Genomic DNA, 23286 nt, shown 5'->3' on the forward strand with positions numbered 1-23286 from the left:
GTGTTCCATGCTGGAAGTAGTAGTACTAACTAAAAAATAAATAAAAGTGAAAAACACACATACACTACATTTTATTATTGTTGGCTACATTTTTAGTGCCCTTCCCACCTACATCAATTGATCCCTGTTTGCCTCTGGCTGTCCGGGCATGCTGGGAGTTGTAGTGTTGCAACTACACTGGCCTAAGCAATCACATAGTGCTCATAGGTTGCTATGGCAGCCAGGGGCCTAAAGGTGATCCGCAAGCCTACCAGTACATAAGCCTATAGGCCCGATGTTGCGTGTTTTAAGGACATAGGCAATCTCCATATGGTTTTGAGGTAGGAAATATGCCAATTGCTGCATCCAAAACTGCACGGTTTCATTTGAAATACACAAAAAAAATAAACTCCATTGATTTAAATGGTAAATTGTGAACTGTGCGGAAATAAAAAAAACTTTAATGAAAAACATCTTATTGCCACATCTGCAACGTACGATAACATACGATAAAAATAAGAAAATTATTAACCCTGTGTACTTCAAGGCCCAAACAAATCCACGCAATTAAGGGGTTAACAAATTCAGTTTTGGTGATGGAGGTGAATATTACAGTAAAAAAAAGAGAAAACAGCACAAAGCTGCTTGTGTGTGGCCCAGTGTCTTTCTGTTGACCATAACAATAAAGTTTGTTGATGACATCAGAGCGTGCAGTGCATCCCGGGATGTGTAGTTTTTAAGAGGAGGCGGATTACTGGTCACGTCAGCGCACTATTTCCCGTGGTGCTTTGCTCCGTGACGTCAGAGCAGCGCTTGGTTTGAATCGTCCGCCATGGTGAACAAGTCTCCGCTCGTCCTGCCAGATCGTAAGCCCGGGGAGCCCGATCTACCGGATGAATGGCGACTGTACCTGCTCGACACTCGGGTCCGGACCTTCAGCAACTGGCCGTTCACCGAGGGCTGCGCCTGTACACCCGAGCGGGTAAGCGGGAGACGGGGCGGAAAGTGTGGGGACTGAGATCCCCGTGTTTCCTGTGTGTGTAAAATATATATATATATGTTTATTTTTTTTGACGTGTGTGTGTATATATGTGTGTAAATATGGATAAGGTGATGTGGTGTGTGTGTGTGTATATATATATATATATATATATATATATATATATATTTGACGTGTGTGTATATATGGATAAGGTGTGTGTGTGTGTGTGTGTATGTGTATATATATATATATATATATATATATATATATATATATATATATATATATATATTGACGTGTGTGTATATATGGATAAGGTGGTGTGTGTGTGTGTGTGTGTATATATGTGTGTGTGTATATATATATATAATATATATATATATATATATATATATATATATATATATATATATATATATATATATATATATATATATATATATATATATATAGTGTGGTGTGTGTGATTTGCATGTGTATATGATATAGATTATATATATATATATATATATATATATATATATATATATATATATATATATTTGTGTATAGTATATATCAGCCTGTTTTTGTATAGGACATGTAGGAGTGTATATCCTGTTTAGCAGTGTGTACACCTGTGTATATATAATATTTTAAGTGTTTATTTTCAGTGCATTCAGAAAATCTTCAGATCCTGTTCACATGTTGCAGCTTTGTGCTAAAAACATCTGATTTGTACTTCACACCCCACAAGGACAAAGTGAGAAGAGAATTATGGCGATGATTCCAGCCTCCAGTCTTCTTGGGGATGAGGCCACAAGGTTTTTATTAGGGATCGACCGATATTGATTTTATTTTTTTTTTAGAGCCGATAACCTGTGAACTTTCAGGCCGCTAGCCAATAACTTATACCGATATTCCGTGCATTTTAATTCTCCCCCCTCCCCCCCCCCCCCCCCCCACAAATATCCTTTTGCAGGGCCTGAGACCGCCACCTGTGCCTCTCCCCCTGCCTATACTGGGGTACTGAGTCCAACTGCTGCCAGAGACCACCGCCCGCTTCTCTTCCCCTGCCTGTCCTGAATCCAACCACCGCCGCTGCTAGAGACCGCCGCCGCCACCCGCTTCTCTCCCCCTGCCTGTCCTGAGTCCAGTTGCTGCCATAGACCGCCGCCGCTGCTCCATTGCCTCCCCCATTCCCGGTTTTATAATTACCTTTTCCCAGAGTCCGTGATACTTCTGGCTCCAGCGGCGTCCTGAGCTGTCGCTGTGCGACAGGCCACTGACGGTGACGTTGCGTTGAGGCAGTCACTTGTCATTGCACAGCAACAGTGCAGGAGCCAGAAGTAACGCGGACTCCGGGGATGGGGAGGCAATGGGGCGGAGGCGGTGGTTGGACTAGGGAGGACCCCAGGACAGACAGGGGGAGATAATGGGTGGCGGCGGCGGTCTCTGGCCCCACAAAAGCCGCTGCAGTTCATTGTTTTAAAGCGCCCGCATTATCGGTAAGGTAATTGCCGACACCGATAACTTAGAAAATCTTGAATATCGGTCGATAATAGCGGCCAAACCAATAATCGGTCGATCCCTAGTTTTTATACCCAGATTTGGGGATTTTCTGCCATTCTTCTCTGCAGATCCTCGCTAGTAATGTCTTATTGGGTGGGGACTGTCTGTGAAAGCCATTTTCAGGCCTCTCTAGAGATGTTCATTTGGGGTCAGGGCTCTGGCTGGGTCACTCAGTGACATTCGGATTTGTACCTAAAGCCGCTCCTGTGTAGTCTTGGCCGTGTGCTTAGGGTCATTGTCTTGTTGGAAGGTGAATCTTCAGCCCAGTCTGAGGTCCAGGGTAGAGTTGAGCGAACTTACAGTAAATTGGCTCGTAGAGAACCTCGCAGCTCGGCTGTTGATTACTTTAGTCTGTGTAAATTAGTTCAGCTTTCCAAGGGCTCCGATTTCCTGGAAAAGGTGGATACAGACCTAGGAGACCTAAGACTGTCATCCCAGACTTTTCCAGGCAACCAGAGTCCTTGGAAAGCTGAACTAATTTATACAGACTAAAGTAATCAACAGCCGAGCTGCGAGGTTCGCTACGAGCCAATTTACTGTAAGTTCACTCAACTCTAGTACAGGACACTGGAGCAGGTTTTCATTAAGAATACCTCCTGGACTTTCTGAATTTCCCTCAACCCTGACCAGTCTTCCTGTCCCCACCGCATTATACTACCCCCCCCCCCCCCCCCCCCCCCCATGCTTCACTGTACGGATTGTATTGTGCAGCGCCTGGTTTCCTCCAGACATGACGCCTAGAATTGAGGCTATAAGGTAAATCTTGTTTCTCAGCTTTTGTGTGTCTTATACTGGGGAGAGAGTTAATTTTGGCCAAAAAGCCCATATTAGTGGAGTTCTGCAGACAGGATCATTGAAGCTGAGTGCTAGTGGGTTCTCATTCATGCCTCTTACAAAGGCTCTTTTCCACCGATACTTAGTTTGGTGGGGTGGCCAGTTCTCGAAAGATTCCTGGTTGTTCTAAATATTTTCAACGTTAAGAAAAAAATGAAAGGACAGCGCTCCGTAGTGCAATAAAACCAAGATAAGTAGGCAAATAACGTTATCCCGCTTACCATAGTAAGTTGTGCAGCCCATACACGGCAATTGTAAAGGTGTGTAAGGTAAAACAAGGATGGGATCTGCAGCCTTCCTGACCCGGGTGATACAGCAAACACAAAGCACACGCTTCATAGGAATACATAAGTATTCAGACCCTTTGCTGTGACACATGAAATGTAGCTCAGGCTCCTTCCATTTCTCTTGATCATCTCTGACATGTTTCTCCACCTTGATAGGTGTCACCTGGGGTAAATTCAGCTTGGATAGGATTTGGGATGACACGTCCCTGTCTGTATAAGGTCTCACAGCTGACAATGTTTATCAGAGCAAAAACCAAGCCGTGAGGGAGGGAGGAAAGGAACTGCCTGTAGAGCTCATAGACACGATTGTTTGGAGATGCAGATCTGGAGAAGGGAACAAATTTTGCTGCAATGAAAAGTTTCCAATAGTATACCGGTCTCCAGAATTCTTACACTGAACACAAAGGACACGCTTCATAGGAATGGACAGGAATTCACCAGCGCTGATCAAAACCACCATGTAATTTGAAGTAGCAGCTTTATTGGACCATCATGCAATGCGTAATGGCAGCTTCATCAGGCCTGATGAAGCTGCCATTGCGCAGTGAAACACGTTGCATGACAGTCCGATAAAGTTGCTACTTCAACGTACATGTTGGTTTTGATCAGCGCTGGTGAATTCCTGTCCATTCCTATGAAGCGTGTCCTTTGTGTTCAGTGTAAGAATTCTGGAGACCGCTATACTATTAGGAGATTTTCATTGCAGCAAAATGTTTTTGTCCCCTTCTCCAGCTCTGCATCTCCAAACAATCCTGTCTCTGAGCTCTACAGGCAGTTCTTTTCCTCCCTCACAGCTTGGTTTTTGCTCTAAACATTGTCAGTTGTGAGACCTTATCCAGACAGGGACGTGTCACCCCAAATCCTATCCAATCAGAATTTACCCCAGGTGACACCTATCAAGGTGGAGAAACATGTCAGAGATCAAGAAAAATGAAAGGAGCCTGATCTACATTTCATGTGTCGCTGCAAAGGGTCTGAATACTTATGTATTCCTATGAAGCGTGTGCTTTGTGTTTGCTGTATCACCCGGGTCAGGAAGGCTGCAGATCCCATCCTTATTTTACCTTACACACCTTTTAGCAGATTTTCCGCAGCGGAATTTACGATGAGGAAAATCCGCCGCAGTCCCTACTTACTTCAATGGTGCTTGCGGCGGATTTTCCGCATTGTAAATTCTGCCGCGGAAAATCTGCTGCAGACAGCAGATAAGAGCCCGCCCCCTTTCAAATACGCTGCGGGAAACCCGGAAGAAAATTTGCGCGTGTGAACGTACCCTTAGGCTGCGTTCACAAGGTCGTCTAGACCCGTCCCATTCTCCCGTCAAAAATAAAAACTGACTTTAAAAAAAATTAAACAGACAATAACTGATGCAACAGATGTTATCCGTTTATCAGTTATTGTTCAGTTAATAAACACAAAAATATATATTTTTGTTCTGAGCATGCTCAGAAGTAAAAACGGATGGCATTAAAGGCTCATCCGTTTTCCATGGACTTCAATGTTAAATTTACTGTATTAGTTTTTTTTCTTTTCTCACTTATTTGACAGAAGAAAAAATACTGCATGTGCCGTTTTTTCTGCCGCCAAAAATGGAAATGAGTGTAGATGGGTGCAAACGGATTGTTAAAAAAAAAAAAAAATCCCATTGCCATAAATGGGATTTAAAAAAAAAAAACGTTTTTAATCCGTTTACAGCCTGCAAGACGGAACCAAAACGGGGACAGGCGGCCGCGTGAACGCCCCCTTATACCGCTTGATTAAAGGTCAAGATGACCAAAACCTCCATATGAATTGGGATCCTATGACTTAGTTTAATACAGTTCAACCCCAATGTTTTCCATAATAAACATATTGGGGGAGATTTATCAAAACCTGTCCAGAGGAAACGTTGCTGAGTTGCCCATAGCAACCAATCAGATCGCTTCTTTCATTTTGCAGAGGCCTTGGTAGAAATGAAAGTGATCTGATTGGTTGCTATGGGCAACTCAGCAACTTTACATCTGGACAGGTTTGGATAAATCTCCCCCATAATGATCACACAGACACATTTACAAATGCTTCAATTCCCAGTAAATAAACTGAAATCACTGTATTTCTATGTGTGTCTATAGACATGTAGGTCAGGCATTAGTGGTCATAACACTTGTGGGCCTGCAGAGCTGTACATGGTGTTGATCACTGTCTTCCTCCCTACAGATGGCGGCGGCCGGCTTCATCCACTGCCCTGGTGGGAACAGCCCAGATGTTGCTCAATGTTTCTTCTGCCTAAAGGAGCTGGAAGGATGGGAACCGGAGGACGACCCCATGTAAGTGTGATCATACCTGGATCCATCACTGCTCAATCACACCTCTGCCTTGTTGTCCCGTTGCTCTTGTAATGCTTCTTAACCCCTTAAGGACTCAGGGTTTTTCCACTTTAGTTTTTTCCTCATCACCTTTCAAAAATCATAACCCTATTTTGCGCCTAAAATTCCATATGATGGCTTATTTTTTTGCGCCACCATTTCTACTTTGCAGTGACATCAATCATTTTACCAAAAAATATACGGCGAAACGGGAAAAAGATTTCATCGTGCTACAAAATTAAGTAAAAATGCCATTTTGTAACTTTGGGGGCTTCCGTTCCTACACAGTGCATTTTTGGTAAAAAAAAGTTTTTAGCGGTACCATTTTTATATTGATCGGACTTTTTGATCGCTATTTCTTCATGATATAAAAAGTGACCAAAAATACACTATTTTTGCGCGTACGCTATTGACTGTGCGGTTTAAGTAACAATATATTTTTAGTTCGGACATTTCCATAAATGGCGATACCACGTTTAATTTTATTTTTTTAAATGGGATATGGGGGGTGATTCTTTTATTAGGGAAGGGGTTAAATGATCTTCAACTTATTTTTTTTATTTTTTGCAGTGTCAATAGCCCCCTCTAGTGGCTATAGCACTGCACACACTGATCTGCTACACAGATCAATGCCATGATTAGTGTTATCGGCAGTTGACTGCTCAAGCTTGGAACAATCAATCGCCGATCGGACACGCCAAAGGCAGGTAACGGACCCTCCGCTCGCGTTCTAGCTGATGGGGGCATCGCGATTTCACCACGATGGTCCCGATCAGCCCAACTGAGTATTTTTGTTACTTTAGATGCGGCGATCAACTTTGAACGCCGCGTCTAAAGGGTTAATAGCATGCGGCACAACGATCGGTGCCGCACGCTATTAGCCCAGTCTCCTGGCGTGACCCTGCGTTATAGACCGGGACTGGATGCAGGGTGTACAGGTACGCCCTGCATCCTTAAGAGGTTATTGGAGCAGATTTTCCCCTTAATAACAATGTCTTCCACCTTCCAGGGAAGAACATAGGAAGCACTCCCCTGCCTGTCCATTTATTGCTCTGAAGAAAAAGGCTGAAGAGCTAACGCTCAGTGAATTCCTGAAGCTGGATAAGGAACGGGAGAAGATAAAAATGGTAAATTGACACAATTGATATTCATCTTATCAAAGTAACCATTCAGAGCTTTTATTTTCCTCAAACAGCGCCACTTCTGTGCATTTTTGGTATTGCCGTTCAGTTTTATTTACTTAAATGCTGCAGTACCAGACCTGACATGTGAAACAGATGTGGCACTCTTTCCATGAAACATACAAGATGTGACCACAACAGTCAGATCATTGGCACTCCACAACACAATCACTGAGTGTAAGTGGGTGTCCATGAAAGGCGGGGGGGGGGGGGGGGGGCCTACTAAAAGTCCGTGCTTCTATGTATGTACCCACCTGGCATGCTGTTAGTAGTAATGCAGTGTATTATAGGAGCAAGCAGATAATTGCTGGTCAAAGTGGGACTAATAAAAAAAAAAAAAAAATAGTTTGATTTAAAAACACTTATTTTTTTAATGTAAAACGCTGCTTTAAAATGGTACCAATAAAACCTACAGATTTCCCTGAAAAAAAGTCTCTCAGGTCCAGAAAGTGTGTGAAGAGGAGATGAGCTCACTTCATGCACAGCGGATAGCAGCCATAGACCTGCCGGTAATGGCAAACATCAGTGATCATGCTGATGTCCGCCATTAACAGATGCTCCAATAAAAAATTCACATTTCCCAAAAACTAAATAAAAAGCTGGGACCAATGCTCTGGAGTGGAAGTGCTTGAGCCGAATCAGATGTGGTTTGAGAGGCAGGGAGGGGGTGCACCACGGCCCAGTGAACAAGTACATTGTTGGCTGTGGAGGGAAATGGACGCCGCTGCATTGGAAGAGCTGCAGTCTCACACATTAAATCACCAGCATTTGCTTGAAGCTTTCTTAGGGTCTATTCACACGGCAGAATTTCCACTTGTGGGATTCCGCCTCCAATTAAAGCCTGTAGACTTCTGTCAATGGGCTTTAATTTGAGGGGGAAATTCTGCCATGTGAATAGTTTATTAAATTAGTTTATTTTAGCAAGCCTGATAACTGCTCAGCATGGAGGAATGGTTTGGGATGTAGGAGGTGTATTAAAGGGGTTATCCAGGAAACTTTATTTTTTTATTTAATTTTTTTATATCAACTGGCTCCAGAAAGTTACAGATTTGTAAACTACTTCTATTAAAAAAATCTTAATTCTTTCAGTACTTATGAGCTGCTGAAGTTGAGTTTTTCTTTTCTAAGTGCTCTCTGATGACACCTGTCTCGGGAACTGTCCAGAGTAGAATCAAATCCCCATAGCAAACCTATTCTACTCTGTGCAATTCCCAAGACAAGCAGAGATGTCAGCAGAGAGCACTGTTGTCAGAAAAGAACAACTCAACTTCAGCAGCTGAATAGAAGTAATTTACAAATCTGTTTAACTTTCTGGAGCCAGTTGATCTATAAAATTTTTTTTTTTTTCCTGGAATACCCCTTTAAAGGGGTACTCCACTGCTCAGGGTTTAGAAAAAACTGTTCCGGTCGCGGGAGCTTGTGATGTCATAGCCCGCCCCCTCAATGCAAGTCTATGGGAGGGGGCGTGAAAACTGTCAAGTCCCCTCCCATAGACTTGCATTGAGGGGGCAGGGTGTGACATCATGAGGGGCAGGGCTATAATGTCAGTCTGTCATTTAGGTACTTAGTTTGTCCTGATATGTCGCTGTCTATCGGAGAAGAAATGTCTTATTTTCTGTATTTCTTCCTATCCAGAATCAAGCGATGAACCAGCACATTGACAAGTTCCAGGTGGCGTCTCAGACAGTAAGAGCATCGCTGGAAAAGCTGGATGCAGATGAATGACCCCTCCACACTGTTCCCTGTATATAGTGTTAATATTTTTATGTTGGTTTTGTTTCATTGTTCACAGTAGAGATGAGCGAACTTACAGTAAATTTGATCTGTCACGAACTTCTCGACTCGGCAGTTGATGAATTTTCCTGCATAAATTAGTTCAGCTTTCAGGTGCTCTAGTGGGCTGGAAAAGGTGGATACAGTCCTAGGAGACTCTTTCCTAGGACAGTATCCACCCTTTCCAGCCCATCGGAGCACCTGAAGGCTGAACTAATTTACGCAGGATAAGACATCAACTGCCGAGCCGAGAAGTTTGTGACGAATCGAATTTACTGCAAGTTCGCTCATCTCTAGTTCACAGGCCTCGGGGCTGAGAGTTTCATACATGTTGTATACAATTCCCCTTTAATAAAGTTCTAGCTGTTTATCCTGTTGTGATGTAAATGTATTCTACCTATTGCTTCTGTTATTTTGGTTCCTGGAAAAGTGACAAATAGTGCTGCACTTCAGGAGCCAGTGATTTCAGTGCAGATTTGCTTTTTTAGGTATTTTTAAAACACTACAGACTTTGACAATTTTTTTTTTTATTCTTGCCATGAGGGGGCGCCAGTGTCTTTGTAGTATGTTCACTAATGAGTATGCTCCAATATGATGCAAAGCTGCTCCTGAATATCAGTCAATATTTTTATTTATTTTTTGTCAATGTTGAGGTTTGCAGGATAAAAACAAAACAAAGCTGCTTTCTTCCAGACACAGTGCCACAGCTGTGTGTGTGTGTGTGTGTGTGTGGATAGATAGGCTAAGGGTGCATGCACACCACATTTTTGCTATACAGTTTCAAGTTAAAAACCGTATGGAACTGTATAGAAAACCGTATGCATTGACTTAACCTTGTAAACCGTATGTCAAACGAATCATCCGGTTTAGTCTGTTTTGCGTCTTTATAAGGTTTTGTGTTTTTTTTTTTTTTTACCTGTACCCAAAACCGTAGTCTACCATGTTTTTGGTCTGGGTGAAAAACTGTATTAAACCATATATGGTTTTTAAAACATGGGAACTGTGTGTGCGTACGGTTCCATCCGGTTTTCACCATAGTTTGTTGACTTTGCACAGTTTTTTTTTTTTCTTGGAATTTCAAACAAGTGAAACTCTGTTAAAAATGGAGTAAGAAGTAAAAAACTTATGCAACTGGAAATCATTTTTCAAACCATATATGGGTTAAAATTTGTACACACGTTTTGATAGTTTAGTCAGGTTATGAGTTATCAGTTTTTAATCAAAAACCTGATACGGGAGCTGTATTGCAAAAACTTGGTGTGCATGCACCCTAACAGGCACTAAGGGATAAGTCAGTCGGCTGTGTGTGTGGAGTAATGAAATGCTGGAGAACGCCTGCTGTTTCAGGGAATTGATGCGGTGTGGATAGCTTGAAAAGTATTCAGTGCAATAGCATATATAGAAGGAATAGCGGAAGAAATTGCACTCACCATCCAGAAGATCCAAAGTGCAAAAACTTTAATTCCCTATGGATATAAGGCAGCATAAAATGAAACGGCAGTTCCATGGAGCGGGGGAGTGAGAGCAGCCGCTCTAAAGACGCAGGGGCACACCACTAGATGGCAACTAGTTTTGCGTCATCAGACTCGTCTTCCGGCCACGGCACACACTTGGCTAGAAGAAGCATCTGATGACGTGAAACTAGTTGCCATCCAGTGGTGTGCCCCTGCGTCTTTAGAGCGGCTGCTCTCACTCCCCCGCTCCATGGAACTGCTGTTTTATTTTATGCTGCCTTATATCCATATGGAATTAAAGTTTTTGCTCTTTGGATCTTCTGGATGGTGAGTGTGATTTCTTCTATTCCTTCATTGATCTCAAATGGGGATAGACTTCCAGAGGATGGCGGGTCTCCACGGCGCTGACCAAGGACGGACATGTCAGGTGAGTAAAAAGGGATTTTATTGGGATAATGCAACGCGTTTCGCCGCGATCCCAATAAAATACCTTTTTACTCACCTGACGTGTCCGTCCTTGGTCAGCGTCGTGGAGACCCGCCATCCTCTGGAAATCAATCCCCATTTGCTGTCTACTTGGTTGGGAGGCTGCAGACTGGACCACGCTGACAATTGAAAGTGTGAACTCACAACCACCTGGGGTAAGAGGCTTATTAAAAGCAACCGTTTTAAGCTATGGAGCGCTCTTGGTTTTTTATAGTTCATTAATCTCAGGATGGGCCATTAATGATTGGTGGGCATCCACCCCCACTACTTAATAGAAGGTGCTGAGCCTGGTCTTACAACTCTGACCCATTTACAGCTACAGCGATCCTTTATTCTTTACTAAATATGTAGTGTAGGAATAATCTTATACTTTCTACAGAGACCCTGGTACTTTCTTTATCCCACTGAGCAATTGTAAATTCTTAGTTTTCTGTATACTGTAGGTGCGTTGACCTTCCAGGGCATGCACAGTGCAGCAGGCTATAGTCCTGAGAAGACTTGTAGTTTGACAGTACCCACAGTCTGCAGATCACTGCTGTATGATTTAGCTGACTTAGTGTGACTTTTGCCCTCTCCGAGCAGTGAAGCATTATGGGAGCTTGTTCCATGTTCACCTCTGCTGTGCGGTTATACATTTCTTTATTCTAGAGTCATACGCAAGGACAGATGAAAACTGGAAACAAATTCCATAATGGGGCAGTAATGTAAAAATCCAATGTTGTCCTGAACATTACTCCGTAGGTGCCTCCAGGCTAGGTTGCCGTAGTTTTGTATTTCTGTAACACCCACTTTAGCTTCTCTATTGCCTGCAGGGTGTTAGCTGTGGAGACATCTCGATGCCAGACGAGCCGAACTGTCTCATTGGATATGGCCAGCGCTTTCACCACCACGCCGGACGGCTCATCATCTGCACTAAGCAGATCACACAGTTCCTGACCGGACAGTGGTGCTGTGATGGTGAGCAACACTATGTTACTGTCCACTACAGAGGGGTCCGAGCTGCAGAGGGGGGATGCCAGCTCCTGTACCGCTAAAAGGAAAAAAATAGAAAAATGTTATTAGTGCCATGTGTCATCCAGCAAGAAAATGAATAGTACCACTTCAGTCTTTAAAGGGGTTATCCAGGAAAATTATATCTATATATCAACTGGCTCCAGAAAGTTAAACAGACTTGTGAAATACTTCTATAAAAAAAATCTTAATCCTTTCAGTACTTATGAGCTTCTTAAGTTAAGGTTGTTCTTTTCTGTCTAAGTGCTCTCTGATGACACGTGTCTCGGAAACCGCCCAGTTTAGAAGCAAATCCCCATAGCAAACCTCTTCTAAACTGGGCGGTTCTCGAGACACGTGTCAGAGAGCACTTAGACAAAAGAAAAACCTTAACTTCAGAAGCTCATAAGTACTGAAAGGATTAAGATTTTTTTTTATAGAAGTAATTTACAAATCTGTTTAACTTTCTGAAGCCAGTTGATATATAAAAAAAAGTTTTTTCCTGGATAACCCCTGTAAGGGAATATCCATTAGAAAAACATGGCTGCTTTCCTCCAGAAATAATGCTACAGTTGTCCCTGATATTACAGCTTACTAAAATAGAGCTGAGCTACATTACCATAAACATGTGGACAAGTATGGCGCTGTTTCTGAGAAGAAGAAAAATGAAAAGACTAAGCCCCCCCAAAACTGTACCCAACCAGTGACTGAAAATGTACATAAAGGCTGTGTCCTACAGATAATTTTTATTTTTTTTGGGCACTTTGGTCTTTCAGGTTCTTTCTATAAAATAAACATGCTGGTTAGGGCTGCTAGATTAATGGCAAAAGCAATCAAATTGCGATATCCATCTGCGATTATGCACGCCACAAAATGTAATTTTATTATGCCGCCCCAACTCCAGTTTGTCCAGCTTCCGCTACCTCCCACCCAACTCCTGTGTGTCCAGCCTCTGCTACCTCCCACCCAACTCCAGTGTGTCCAGCCTCCGCTACCTCCCACCCAACTCCAGTGTGTCCAGCCTCCGCTACCTCCCACCCAACTCCAGTGTGTCCAGCCTCCGCTACCTCCCACCCAACTCCCGTGTGTGCGGAAAGAAAAAAAAATAAATTCTGCTTGCTAAGCCCAGGTCCACTTGCTAAGCCTCGGCCGTAGATTCTGTTCTCCAAGTGGTCCCGGAGTCTTCTCTGTGCTTCCTTCTTCCAAGACAAACAGCTGTTCGCCATATCTTCCTGCTCAGCCATCACTGGCCGCAGCGGTGTCCTATCTCTGCCAATGATTGGATGAGCAGGATAATCTTGCATCCAGCTGCTTGTCTTGGAAGAAGGGAGTGCTTTGAGGAGAACTGGGGCTAGGTAAAGGAGTACTCCGGTGGAAATTTTTTTTTTTAAATTAACTGGTGCCAGAAAGTTAAACAGATTTTGTAAATTACATCTATGAAAAAAATCTTAATCCTTCCAGTACTTGTTAGCAGCTGTATACTACAGAGGAAATTCTTTAATTTTTGGATTTTACGTCCACAGTGCTCCCTGCTGACACTTCTGTCCATGTCAGGAACTGTCCAGAGCAGGAGGAAATCCCCATAGCAAACATATGCTGCTCTGGACAGTTCCTAAAATGGACAGGTGTCAGCAGAGAGCACTGTGGTCAGACAAAATCCCCCCCAAAAAATTCCTCTGTAGTATACAGCCGCTAAGAAGTACTGGAAGGATTAAGAATTTTTTTATAGAAGTAATTTACAAATCTGTTTAACTTTCTGGCACCAGTTGATTTAAAAAAAAATAAGTTTTCCTCCGGAGTACCCTTTTAAGCATCAGGTTTTGGACTTGTTTTTTTGTTTTTTCTCCTTCTCCAGCACTGAGTGGTAGGGATGTAAAATAAAAAGGAATGGTCAGGAAATAAGTGGGGGTTTGGACTTCAAATGGGATTGAGTAAGACATGAAAGGGATTATATGGTGAAAAAAAAAAATTGTGGGGCAAGTTAATGCTGTAATAGGATGGTCTGGGCACCAGTAGATAAATGAATAAAAATTTAACTGGACAAATGAGGGGAATTGTACATGAAATGGAGGGGATTTCATCATTGTTTGTTGTATTGCAATATTTACCTCCATAATCGCAGTATAACATTTTCCCCAAATCGTTCAGTCCCAGTGCTTGTCCTGCTGCAGTTGGCACTCTAATCCTAGCATTTTTACACCCTAGATGCTATAGATGGAGAAGGCACCTTTCTTATCAAGGTCACAAATTACGGTAACTTTCTGCTAAATCAAACTTTAGCAAATAATTTCTTAAAATGTCAACCTTAAAGGGGTACTCCGCTGCTCAGCGTTTGGAGCAAACTGTTCCGAACACTGGAGCGCGTGACGTCGTAGCCCCGCCCACTCATGATGCCCCACCCCCTCAATGCAAGTCTATGGGAGGGGGCGTGACTGCTGTCACGCCCCCTCCCATAGACATGCATTGAGGGGGTGGGGTGTGACGTGACATGAGGGGGGCAGGGCTATGACGTCACAAGCTCCCTGCGCTGGCTCCAATGTTCGGAACAGTTTGTTTCAAACGCAGAGCAGCGAAGTACCCCTTTAAGCAAAAATCCCACATGCTGAGTGCAGGTACTGCTCTCCTAAACTACATCTAGAGTGGGGGCCTGCACCTATTTCATATTTAAAACAGTGTATATGCCATCAATGCCTAATATTGGAATACACCAGACCTCACAGCATGAGGTTCAATCATTTATCTTATTAGGACCCTGTATAGAACCGGTTTCTTATAATCCAGTAGGTCACTGTTTGCCACTTCTGTTCCGGTCATTTTTTAGTAATAATCATAGGGTCACCCAGGTTTCATAGAGCTACATGGACCCCAGTAAAGAGGCTCCTGGAACAGTGCTGGGGGCACATCCATGCACCCTCTTACCTTTGGCAAATGTCTTGGCGTTGTGATGATCCAGCCTCACGTTCTCTTTTGCCCGTTTCAATGCCACCAGTCCAGCAGCTGCCAGTACTCCAGCCTGACGCATGCCTCCTCCAAGCATCTTCCTCACCCGTCGTGCCTCCGCTACAAACTCAGCTTTTCCCCCAATCAGTGAACCCACTGGTGCCCCAAGTCCCTGTAACCAAAGCACAAGAATTCCATAAAGATCCAGGCCCATGTATTGACTGTTTTAAAAAAAATTAAAATAAAATAGACACCATACTTTTGAAAGACACAATGACACAGAGTCACAGAATCTGACAATCTCTGCCGGCTCCACCCCCAGCGCCACTGAAGCATTGAGCAGTCGTGCTCCATCTAGGTGGATCTTCAGTCCGTAGCGATCTGCGAGGTCCCGCACCTGTGTAGGATGATCAGGGTATGCTTAGCTGTATTAAGCGTAACAGTATTACATATAATACAGTGGAGTTCCTACCTCCTTCATGTAGGATAGGGGTAACACGCGGCCCCCCATACGGTTGTGGCTGTTCTCCAGGCAAATGAGACTTGTCTGAGCAAAGTGCACATCTGGGTAGCCATGCTGGATTCTGCTCTCCAAATCATTCAGATCTAGACAGCCATCTTTCAAGGTCCGCACGGCACGAGGGAAAACTCCCGCCACCTGGAAGAAGACAATCGTGAAAATTGGCTATCAACGCTACCTGTTGACTTTGACTGCAACTTTTTACTATACTTTTTAATTCAATTCAAAATCTCTGCTTGCTGTCAGTAAACCCCAGCATTCTTCATTACCTCTCAAGTCTGAAAACTTGTACAGTCCTAAAGCATCTACATATATACATACATACACTGTGTGTGTGTGTGTGTATATATATTAGCTGAGTATCCAGCGTTGGCCGGTTTTTCTTACCTAGTCCTTGAGAGGGAGGAAAAGCAACAAAGGAAGAAGCTTTTGTCCTCATATCCTTACCTTATATCCCCTTCTCATATCCTGACTTTATATCCCCTCCTCATATCCTGACCTCATATCCTGTACCCATATCCAGTCCTCATATCCTGTCCACATATCCTGTCCACATATCCCGTCCTCCTATCCCAACCTTTTACCCAACCCCATATCCTGTTCTAATATCTCATCCCCATATGCCGTCCTTCTATACCAACCTTATATCCTATCCTCATATGCCGTCCTCAGGGGGTGTGGCTTTGTGGGAGTGGGTGTGATTTGCAAGCCAGACCAAGGCACAAAAAGGTAGAAAATGAAAAGGGGTGTGGCTTAAAGGGTGGGCGTGTCATGTGTGGAGGCTGTGGCAGAGAGGAGCTTGTGATGTAAGGTACTGGAAGTCCCATATACTTGCTTTACGTAAGGGGGTAGTTAAGGGTTAATTTAACAATCCTATATTTTTAGTGGACATATAAGTAGCATGTGACCAAGTATTATCGAAATATCTCCAGCCATTTGGAAGTAATGCTGGAACATACATTTCCCATAGACTTGCAAAACTCCCAAAACCCCGACCCTTGCAAATGGGGGTGGGTAAGGGTTAAGTAACCTATCGTATATTAGTAATATATGTACCAAGTTTCAAGGAAATATCTTTCGCTATTTGGAAGTGATGCTGGAACATACATATACACACATACACACCCCCACACACATACATTTGGGGGAGATGTATCAAAACCTGTGTAGAGGAAGAGCGGTGCAGTTGCCCATAGCAACAAGATAGCTTCTTTCATTTTTCACAAGTCGCTTTAAAAATGAAAGAAGCAATCTGATTGGTTGCTATGGGCAATTGCACCACTTTTCTTCTGCACAGTTTTTGATAAATCCCCCCCCCCCCCCCCCCCATTGAGTTTTATATATAAAGGGGGAGATTTATCAAAACCTGTGCAGAGGAAAAGTTGCCCAGTTGCCCATAGCAACCAATCAGATCGCTTCTTTCATTTTTATGAAGGCCTGTGAAAAATGAAAGAAGCGATCTGATAGGTTGCTATGGGCAACTGGGCAAGTTTTCCTCTGCACAGGTTTGATAAATCTCCCCCATAGATTTTCCCATTCAGGGACAGCCAGCACAGATGTTAAAAAATAAAAAAAAATAAAAAAAAAAGCATTTAAATTTGACTTTTACAGGAATTATTTAAGGATTTAGCTTTATTAATTATCAAATATTTTGTGTTAAAGGGTACTCTGGCCCTGAGACATCTTATCCCCTATCCAAAGGATAGGGGATAAGATGTCTCACCGCGAGGGTCCTGCCGCTGGGGGTCCCCCACAATCTTGTATTCGCCACCCACCTATTTGAGCTGCACGCCGTGGTGCCAGCTCGCAAACAGCCGGGTGGAAACCACGTGGCCAGAGTATCATGACGTCACGACTCCGCCCCCGCTATGTAAGTCTATGGGAGGGGGCGTGACAGCCGTCACGCCCCTTTCCATAGACTTGCATAGCAGGGGCGGGGGGTGACGTCACACGGGGGCGGAGTTGTGACATCACAATACTCCGGCCCCGTGGTCGCCACCCGGCTGTTTGTGAGCTGACACCGCGGCGTGCAGCTCAAATAGGTGGGTGGCGAATACAAGATTGCGGGGGTCCCCTGTGGTGAGACATCTTATCCCCTATACTTTGCATAGGGGATAAGATGTCTCAGGGCCAGAGTACCCCTTTAAGGATGAGATCAGGTCACAGGATGTGATTGAGTCCTGCCCTTGCTATAGTTTTGGCTTTGCCACAAAGTGGACAATCTCTTTAAAGGACAACTGCAGCGCAATATACACTTATCCCCTATCTACAAGATAGGGGATAAGTGTTTGATCGCGAGGGGTCCGACCGCTGGGACCCCCGAGATCTCCCTAAGGGGGCGCCGCCAATAGCGCTCATAGTGAACGCTAAGGCACAGCCGCAGCCCCGTACAGGAGATCGTGGGGGGTCCCAGCGGTTGGACCCCCCGCGATCAAACACTTATCCCCTATCTTGTAGATAGGGGATAAGTGTATATTGCGCTGCAGTTGTCCTTTAAGGAAAGCAAATATATATTAAACTATACATGGAAAATCAGCACTGCTTCATCCACCTATTTCAGGTTAACCCCTAGTGCATTACCTGTGCTGAACTTCCTTGCTCATAGAAGCAAATGTGAGATTCATCTCCAACCAGGACCTCCGATCCTCTGACCCGACAGTGAACCATGACTGCAGTGAGAGACAAATATTAAAAGGAGTACTATGGCGTTTTTTTTATTTTTATTTTTTTTATTAACCCTCCGTGCCCGGGCTGCAAAAGGAAACAAAACAAACATCAACTCACCTGCCTACGTTCCCCCATTGCTCTGATGTCGGTGTCTCCGGCCCCTGTCTTCTACCGCTTCCTGCGGGTATGTGAGTCACGCTGCTCTCAGCGTATCACCAGCCGCAGCAATGTCCCGCTGCGGCTGGTGATAAGCTGAGAGCAGCGAGACTCACCGACCCGCAGGAAGTGGAAGAAGACAGGGACCGGAGAACGGGACACCAACATCGGAGCAATGGGGGAACGTAGGCAGGTGAGTTAATGTTTGTTTTGTTGCATTTTGCAGCCCGGGCACGGAGAATAAATTTAAAAAAAAGCGCCATAGTACTCCTTTAAACTCACCTAATTAATAATAGTCAATGCTAAACCAATATGCAGTACCTTTACACTACTTATGAACCCTCCTGCAACTTATACCTTTAGGATATACACATAACCTGAGCCGTAATCCCCATGGACTGCTCGAGCAAAGTAGATTGTGTTCTGCAGAGCATGCTGGGAGTTGTAGTTTTGCAGCAGCTGGAGAGCCACAGGTTGGATAACAATGGTGTAAACCAGCCTGTTGTTCTAAGGGCATGCTGGGAGTTGTATTTTTGCAACAGCTGGAGGGCCACAGGTTAAATAACAATAACGTAAACCAGCTTGTGTCTATTAGGGCATGCTGGGAGTTGTAGTTTTGCAGCAGCTGGAGGGCCACAGGTTTGGGGACACTAGTGTACAAGACATGGGCCACTTGCCTGAGATCAGATTTCCCATAGTCCCAGTAGTCACAAAGAGACAGTCTTCAGTCCCAAGAAGCTGCGCCGCATATCGCTGAATCTCTGCTCGGACAAATATACATATGCATTAGGTAGCTTGCATTTAAAGGGCCACTTCACCCACAATGGAGGGGGTGGCACATTTGTATGAAGCCCCCCCCCCCCCAATCCCCACCCTGTGGCTCTTACCATTGACAGTAGGGTCTTCACCGTACACGTCATCTCCAACTTCTGCCTCCGCCATGGCAGTCCTCATCTCTGCACAGGGCTTGGTGACGGTGTCGCTGCGCAGGTCCACCACCACCGCATCCATGTGTTTGTCACTTCGGCTCCTGGAATACATGGAACGAAAACCGGACCCCTCTGGGAGCCAAAGCGAAGGCACTCGATATGCAGGACCCTTAAGACGGCGACAACCAGGTGATCCTCTGACCTGAAAGGCACAAAATCGTGATAGTTTTTTTTTTTCTGCCTTCTCCCCCCATTACAAATGGGCAGCGACCGGCATGTGGTGCAAAAAGTCATGCATAATGCAAACTGCACTGAGTGTTGGATATTGTCTTATGGGACATGAACTATTTATTTATTTCACATTTGCAAAATATGCTTTTCTGTAAATAAAGTATAAAAGAAAAATAATACAATACCCAGCAGCGGAGCCCCAGAGTCACAGCAGCCCTGACTCTCCACATAGGAAGGCACAGAAGGACCCTTAGTTCTATGGAATTTGCACCCTATGCATCGCGGTGCATCATGGGAAACCGAGCGGGGCTTATCGCGACCCGGCAGCTTCTGTATATGCAGTTATGTGCGGTACTACATTTCCCGCGATGCTTCGGGCGCTCTAGTCATAGGCGGGTGTGAGGAAGTGCTCGACAAGGCATGCCGGGAAATGTAGTATAAACACCTCCCCTCTCGGCCGGGACAGCCGCTGAACGCAGACTGAAAAGTTTGAGAAAAGTTAATAATTAGCGAAGGAATCATATTAGGAAGGAATATTATTGTGCCTGCCCCACAATAACCAATAGGGATGTAGAACCTTGCCCCTAGCCCCGACCAATCAGATTCCAGCTCTTATTTTTGTAAAGCAGACTGGGAAATGAAAGCAAGGATCTGATTGGTTGATAGGGGCAACGGCTGCGCTGCACATGGAGTCATTTATAAAGCCACATTAGGGAATTGTTATTTAAGCTAGGGGGGGGAATTTATTACATGCACCAGGGCAGAGTAGCAAAATTGCGCAAAAATCTGCGTAAAACAGGATTTGGCTTAAATATAGACTTTTGTACAAAAAAATTTGGTGTCACATGCAATTCTCTATTACAAGAAATTCAGAAAGGGGTAGTCCAGTGGTGAATAACTATCCTAAGGATAGGTGATAAGTTTGGGATCGCGGGGGTCCGACCGCTGGGGCCCCTGCGATCTCTCTGTACGGGGGCCAGGCTCTCTGGCCAGATAGTGGGTGTCGACCACCGCACGAAGCGGCGTCCGACGCCCCCTCAATACATCGCTGTGACAAGCCCCCTTCCCCCGTACAGGAGATTGTGGGGGGGCCCCAGCGGTCGGACCCCCGCGATCTGCAACTTATCCCCTATCCTTAGGATAGGGAATAAGTTGTTCACCACTGGACTACTCCTTTAAAGGGGTATTCCACGAAAAAACTTCTGCTGACATTTCTGCTTGTCTCAGGAACTGCACAGAGAGTAGAAGATGTTTGCTATGGGGATTTGCTTCTACTCTGGACAGTTCCCGAGACAGACAGAGGTGTCAGCAGATAGCACTGTGGTCAGACAGCTCAACTTCAGCAGCTGATAAGTACTGGAAGCATTAAGATTTCTTAATAGAAGTCATTTACAAATCTGTTTAACTTTCTGGAGCCAGTTGATATATATATATATATATATATATATATATATATATATATATATATAAATGTTCTTTCATGGAATACCCCTATAAGGAAATTGACATTCCTAGCCCCGCTTTCCTGCTGTGCTCATGCTTTTAAAGGGGTATTCCAGAAAGTTAAACAGATTTGTAAATTACTTCTATTAAAAAATCTTAATCCTTCCAATAATTATCAGCTGCTGAAGTTGAGTTGTTCTTTTCTGTCTGGCAACAGTGCTCTCTCCTGACATCTCTGCTTGTCTCAAGAACTGCACAGAGTAGAAGAGGTTTGCTATGGGGATTTGCTTCTACTTTGGACAGTTCCCGAGACAGGTGTCATCAGAGAGCACTTAGACAGAAAAGAACAACTCAACTTCAGCAGCTCATGAGCACTGAAATGATTAAGATTTTTTAATAGAAGTAATTTACAAATCTGTTTAACTTTCTGGAGCCAGATGATATAAAAAAAAAGTTTTTTCCTGGAATATTCCTTTAAGATCAGTTGTCTCTCTGACTGTGGCAAAACTACAACTCCCAGCATGCCCTGACAGCCTTCGGCTGTCAGGGTATGCTGGGAGTTGTAGTTTTGCCACAGCTTGTAGGCCATAGGTAGGAAACGACAGAGAAATTTACCACAAAAGCGTCACCTCTTCAGAATTAGAATTAGGAATGGCTATTCCTAAATGTACGTTATTTTTGATCAAATTGTTGCCGCACTGGCTATAAGGAGAGAGTAATTTAAAAGGGGTTGTCTCCAGAGTGTGGGACCCCCGTATGATGTCCATATGCGTCAATAGGACATATAGAAAAGGGTTGTCCTAATGGCTCTAAGATATTGTTCCTGAGCAGTGGCATCAATATTCCCTAAGAAAGGCTATACTCCTTCACAGGCACGTGCATGCTCAAATCTGTTGAGCGTGCGTAAATTTTTTGCTAGGGACAGGGGGAATAAACTGCTATCCGTCCCCTCTGGCAATGCCTTATCTTCTCTGAGAACAAAAGGATCAAGCATTTTAAAATCCTATTGACCGACCCTTCTTACGTCAGGATAAAATCAAGACACCCAATGCCTACTGTCAAAATTGGTGACATTAGTCTAAGGGTGCATTCACACCACGTTTTTGCAATACAGTTCCCGGATCAAGTTTTTGATGAAAAACGGATTCCTCAAAACCTGACTAAACTGTATCAAAAAGTGTGTACACATTTTAACCCGTATACAGTTAAAAACCGTATACGGTTTGAAAAAATGATGTCCGGTTGCATCCGTTTTTTAAGAAAAAAACTTATACGTTTTTAACTTTTCACTCCATTATGAATAAAGTTTCACTTGTTTGATTGAAATTCCAAGAAAAAAAAACTGTGTAAAGTTAAAAAACGTATGGTGAAAACCGGATGGAACCGTACGCACATACAGTTCTGTACAGTTCCCATTGACTCCCATGTTAAAAAAAACGTATACGGTTTGATACAGTTTTTCACCCGGACCAAAAACCATGGTAGACTACGGTTTTGGGAATGGGGAAAAAACCTGACAAAACCGTATAAGACGCAAAACTGATACAACCTGATGCATCTTTTGACATACGGTTTTCAATGGAGAGTCAATGCATACGGTTTTCAATACGGTTTCCTATGGTTTTCACATTGTAAACATATATGGGAACTGTATTGCAAAAACGGGGTGTGAATGCAACCTAAGGGTGGTATTACATGTGTAGATCGGGTGGATCGGTGCTGGTTTAACAGGACTATTGTTATTGTGTATGTGGCCCATTATTTATATGGTTTAGCTGCAGCACATTCCCTAGCCTGGCAACTATTGATAGTCGTCCCATGCAATTGTGAGGGAAGTCAGCTTGTTATACGTTTTTATATACGTTTTCATATACTCTTTTATATACTCCTTTTATATTTTATACTCCATCTTGTATATCATCAGCCATGTTGTCTATAATCCGCCGTCTTGTTTGTACTCTTTCATTAGGAACTGATCATGAACTTCACTAGCAATTATAGCCAGGAAACTTATAGTCAAGGTTACAATTGCTGAGCTTACAGGAAAGCTTCAAGGCCATTTAGTTTAAAGCCTCACACACATCGTCCTTCCTGCTTAGAGATAAGACAGCTATTGGGACCATGTACAGTGATCCCTCAACTTACAATGGCCTCAACATACAATAGTTTCAACATACAATGGTCTTTTCTAGACCATTGTAACTTGAAACCAGACTCAACATACAATGTACAGACAGTCCAGATCTGGAGGAACTGGCCTTCGGCGGTCAGGGCATGCTGGAAGTTGTAGTTTTTCCACAGCTTGTAGGCCATAGGTAGGAAATTACTTAGAAATTTACCACAAAAGCGTCACCTCTTCAGAATTAGAATTAGGAATGGCTATTCCTAAATGTACGTTATTTTTTTTATTTTTAAAATCTTAATCTTTCCAATAATTATCAGCTGCTGGAGTTGAGTTGTTCTTTTCTGTCTGGCAACAGTGCTCTCTGCTGACATCTCTGCTTGTCTCGGGAACTGCACAGAATAGAAGAGGTTTGC

General features: G+C 43.8%; 2 protein-coding genes across 3 annotated transcripts; one reads left to right on the top strand and one right to left on the bottom strand.

Annotated features, from left to right (window-relative positions):
* The first annotated feature begins 615 nt into the window (after positions 1–615).
* Positions 616–9018, top strand: BIRC5 (baculoviral IAP repeat containing 5). Of its 2 annotated transcripts, none has more exons than XM_056549791.1 (4): positions 616–961; positions 5830–5939; positions 6988–7105; positions 8795–9018. In XM_056549791.1, exons 1-4 carry the CDS (start codon positions 812–814, stop codon positions 8882–8884), a joined length of 468 nt encoding a protein of 155 aa, XP_056405766.1. In that variant the 5' UTR covers positions 616–811; the 3' UTR covers positions 8885–9018. The 2 variants fall into 2 exon arrangements, with proteins under 2 accessions (XP_056405766.1, XP_056405767.1); XM_056549792.1 differs by lacking the exon at positions 616–961 and adding an exon at positions 5624–5702.
* A 1932-nt stretch (positions 9019–10950) lies between these two features.
* On the bottom strand, positions 10951–19852 carry LOC130297404 (uncharacterized). The gene is made up of 8 exons (XM_056549845.1): positions 19491–19852; positions 19033–19276; positions 18823–18906; positions 17903–17991; positions 15275–15460; positions 15062–15199; positions 14782–14974; positions 10951–11902 (listed from the first exon to the last, which is right to left on the bottom strand). The coding sequence occupies exons 1-8, from the start codon at positions 19533–19535 to the stop codon at positions 11625–11627; spliced, it is 1257 nt and encodes a 418-aa protein (XP_056405820.1). The 5' UTR covers positions 19536–19852; the 3' UTR covers positions 10951–11624.
* Positions 19853–23286: the final 3434 nt, after the last annotated feature.

Source organism: Hyla sarda, chromosome 13, assembly GCF_029499605.1.
Source record: "Hyla sarda isolate aHylSar1 chromosome 13, aHylSar1.hap1, whole genome shotgun sequence".
In the NCBI taxonomy this organism is placed as follows: Eukaryota; Metazoa; Chordata; class Amphibia; order Anura; family Hylidae; genus Hyla; species Hyla sarda.

What these genes read in the sequence shown, in the direction of transcription:
- BIRC5 (XM_056549791.1), top strand. Translation starts at nt 812, where the DNA reads ATGGTGAACAAGTCTCCGCTCGTCCTGCCAGATCGTAAGCCCGGGGAG. An exon ending in GCGCCTGTACACCCGAGCGG is followed by an intron (nt 962 to 5,829) that starts GTAAGCGGGAGA and finishes TCCTCCCTACAG; the next exon opens with ATGGCGGCGGCCGGCTTCAT. An exon ending in AACGGGAGAAGATAAAAATG is followed by an intron (nt 7,106 to 8,794) that starts GTAAATTGACAC and finishes CTTCCTATCCAG; the next exon opens with AATCAAGCGATGAACCAGCA.
- LOC130297404 (XM_056549845.1), bottom strand. Translation starts at nt 19,535, where the DNA reads ATGTGGAGAGTCAGGGCTGCTGTGACTCTGGGGCTCCGCTGCTGG. An exon ending in AGCAAGGAAGTTCAGCACAG is followed by an intron (nt 15,461 to 17,902) that starts GTAATGCACTAG and finishes GTCTTCTTCCAG; the next exon opens with GTGGCGGGAGTTTTCCCTCG. An exon ending in CCCTATCCTACATGAAGGAG is followed by an intron (nt 15,200 to 15,274) that starts GTAGGAACTCCA and finishes CATCCTACACAG; the next exon opens with GTGCGGGACCTCGCAGATCG.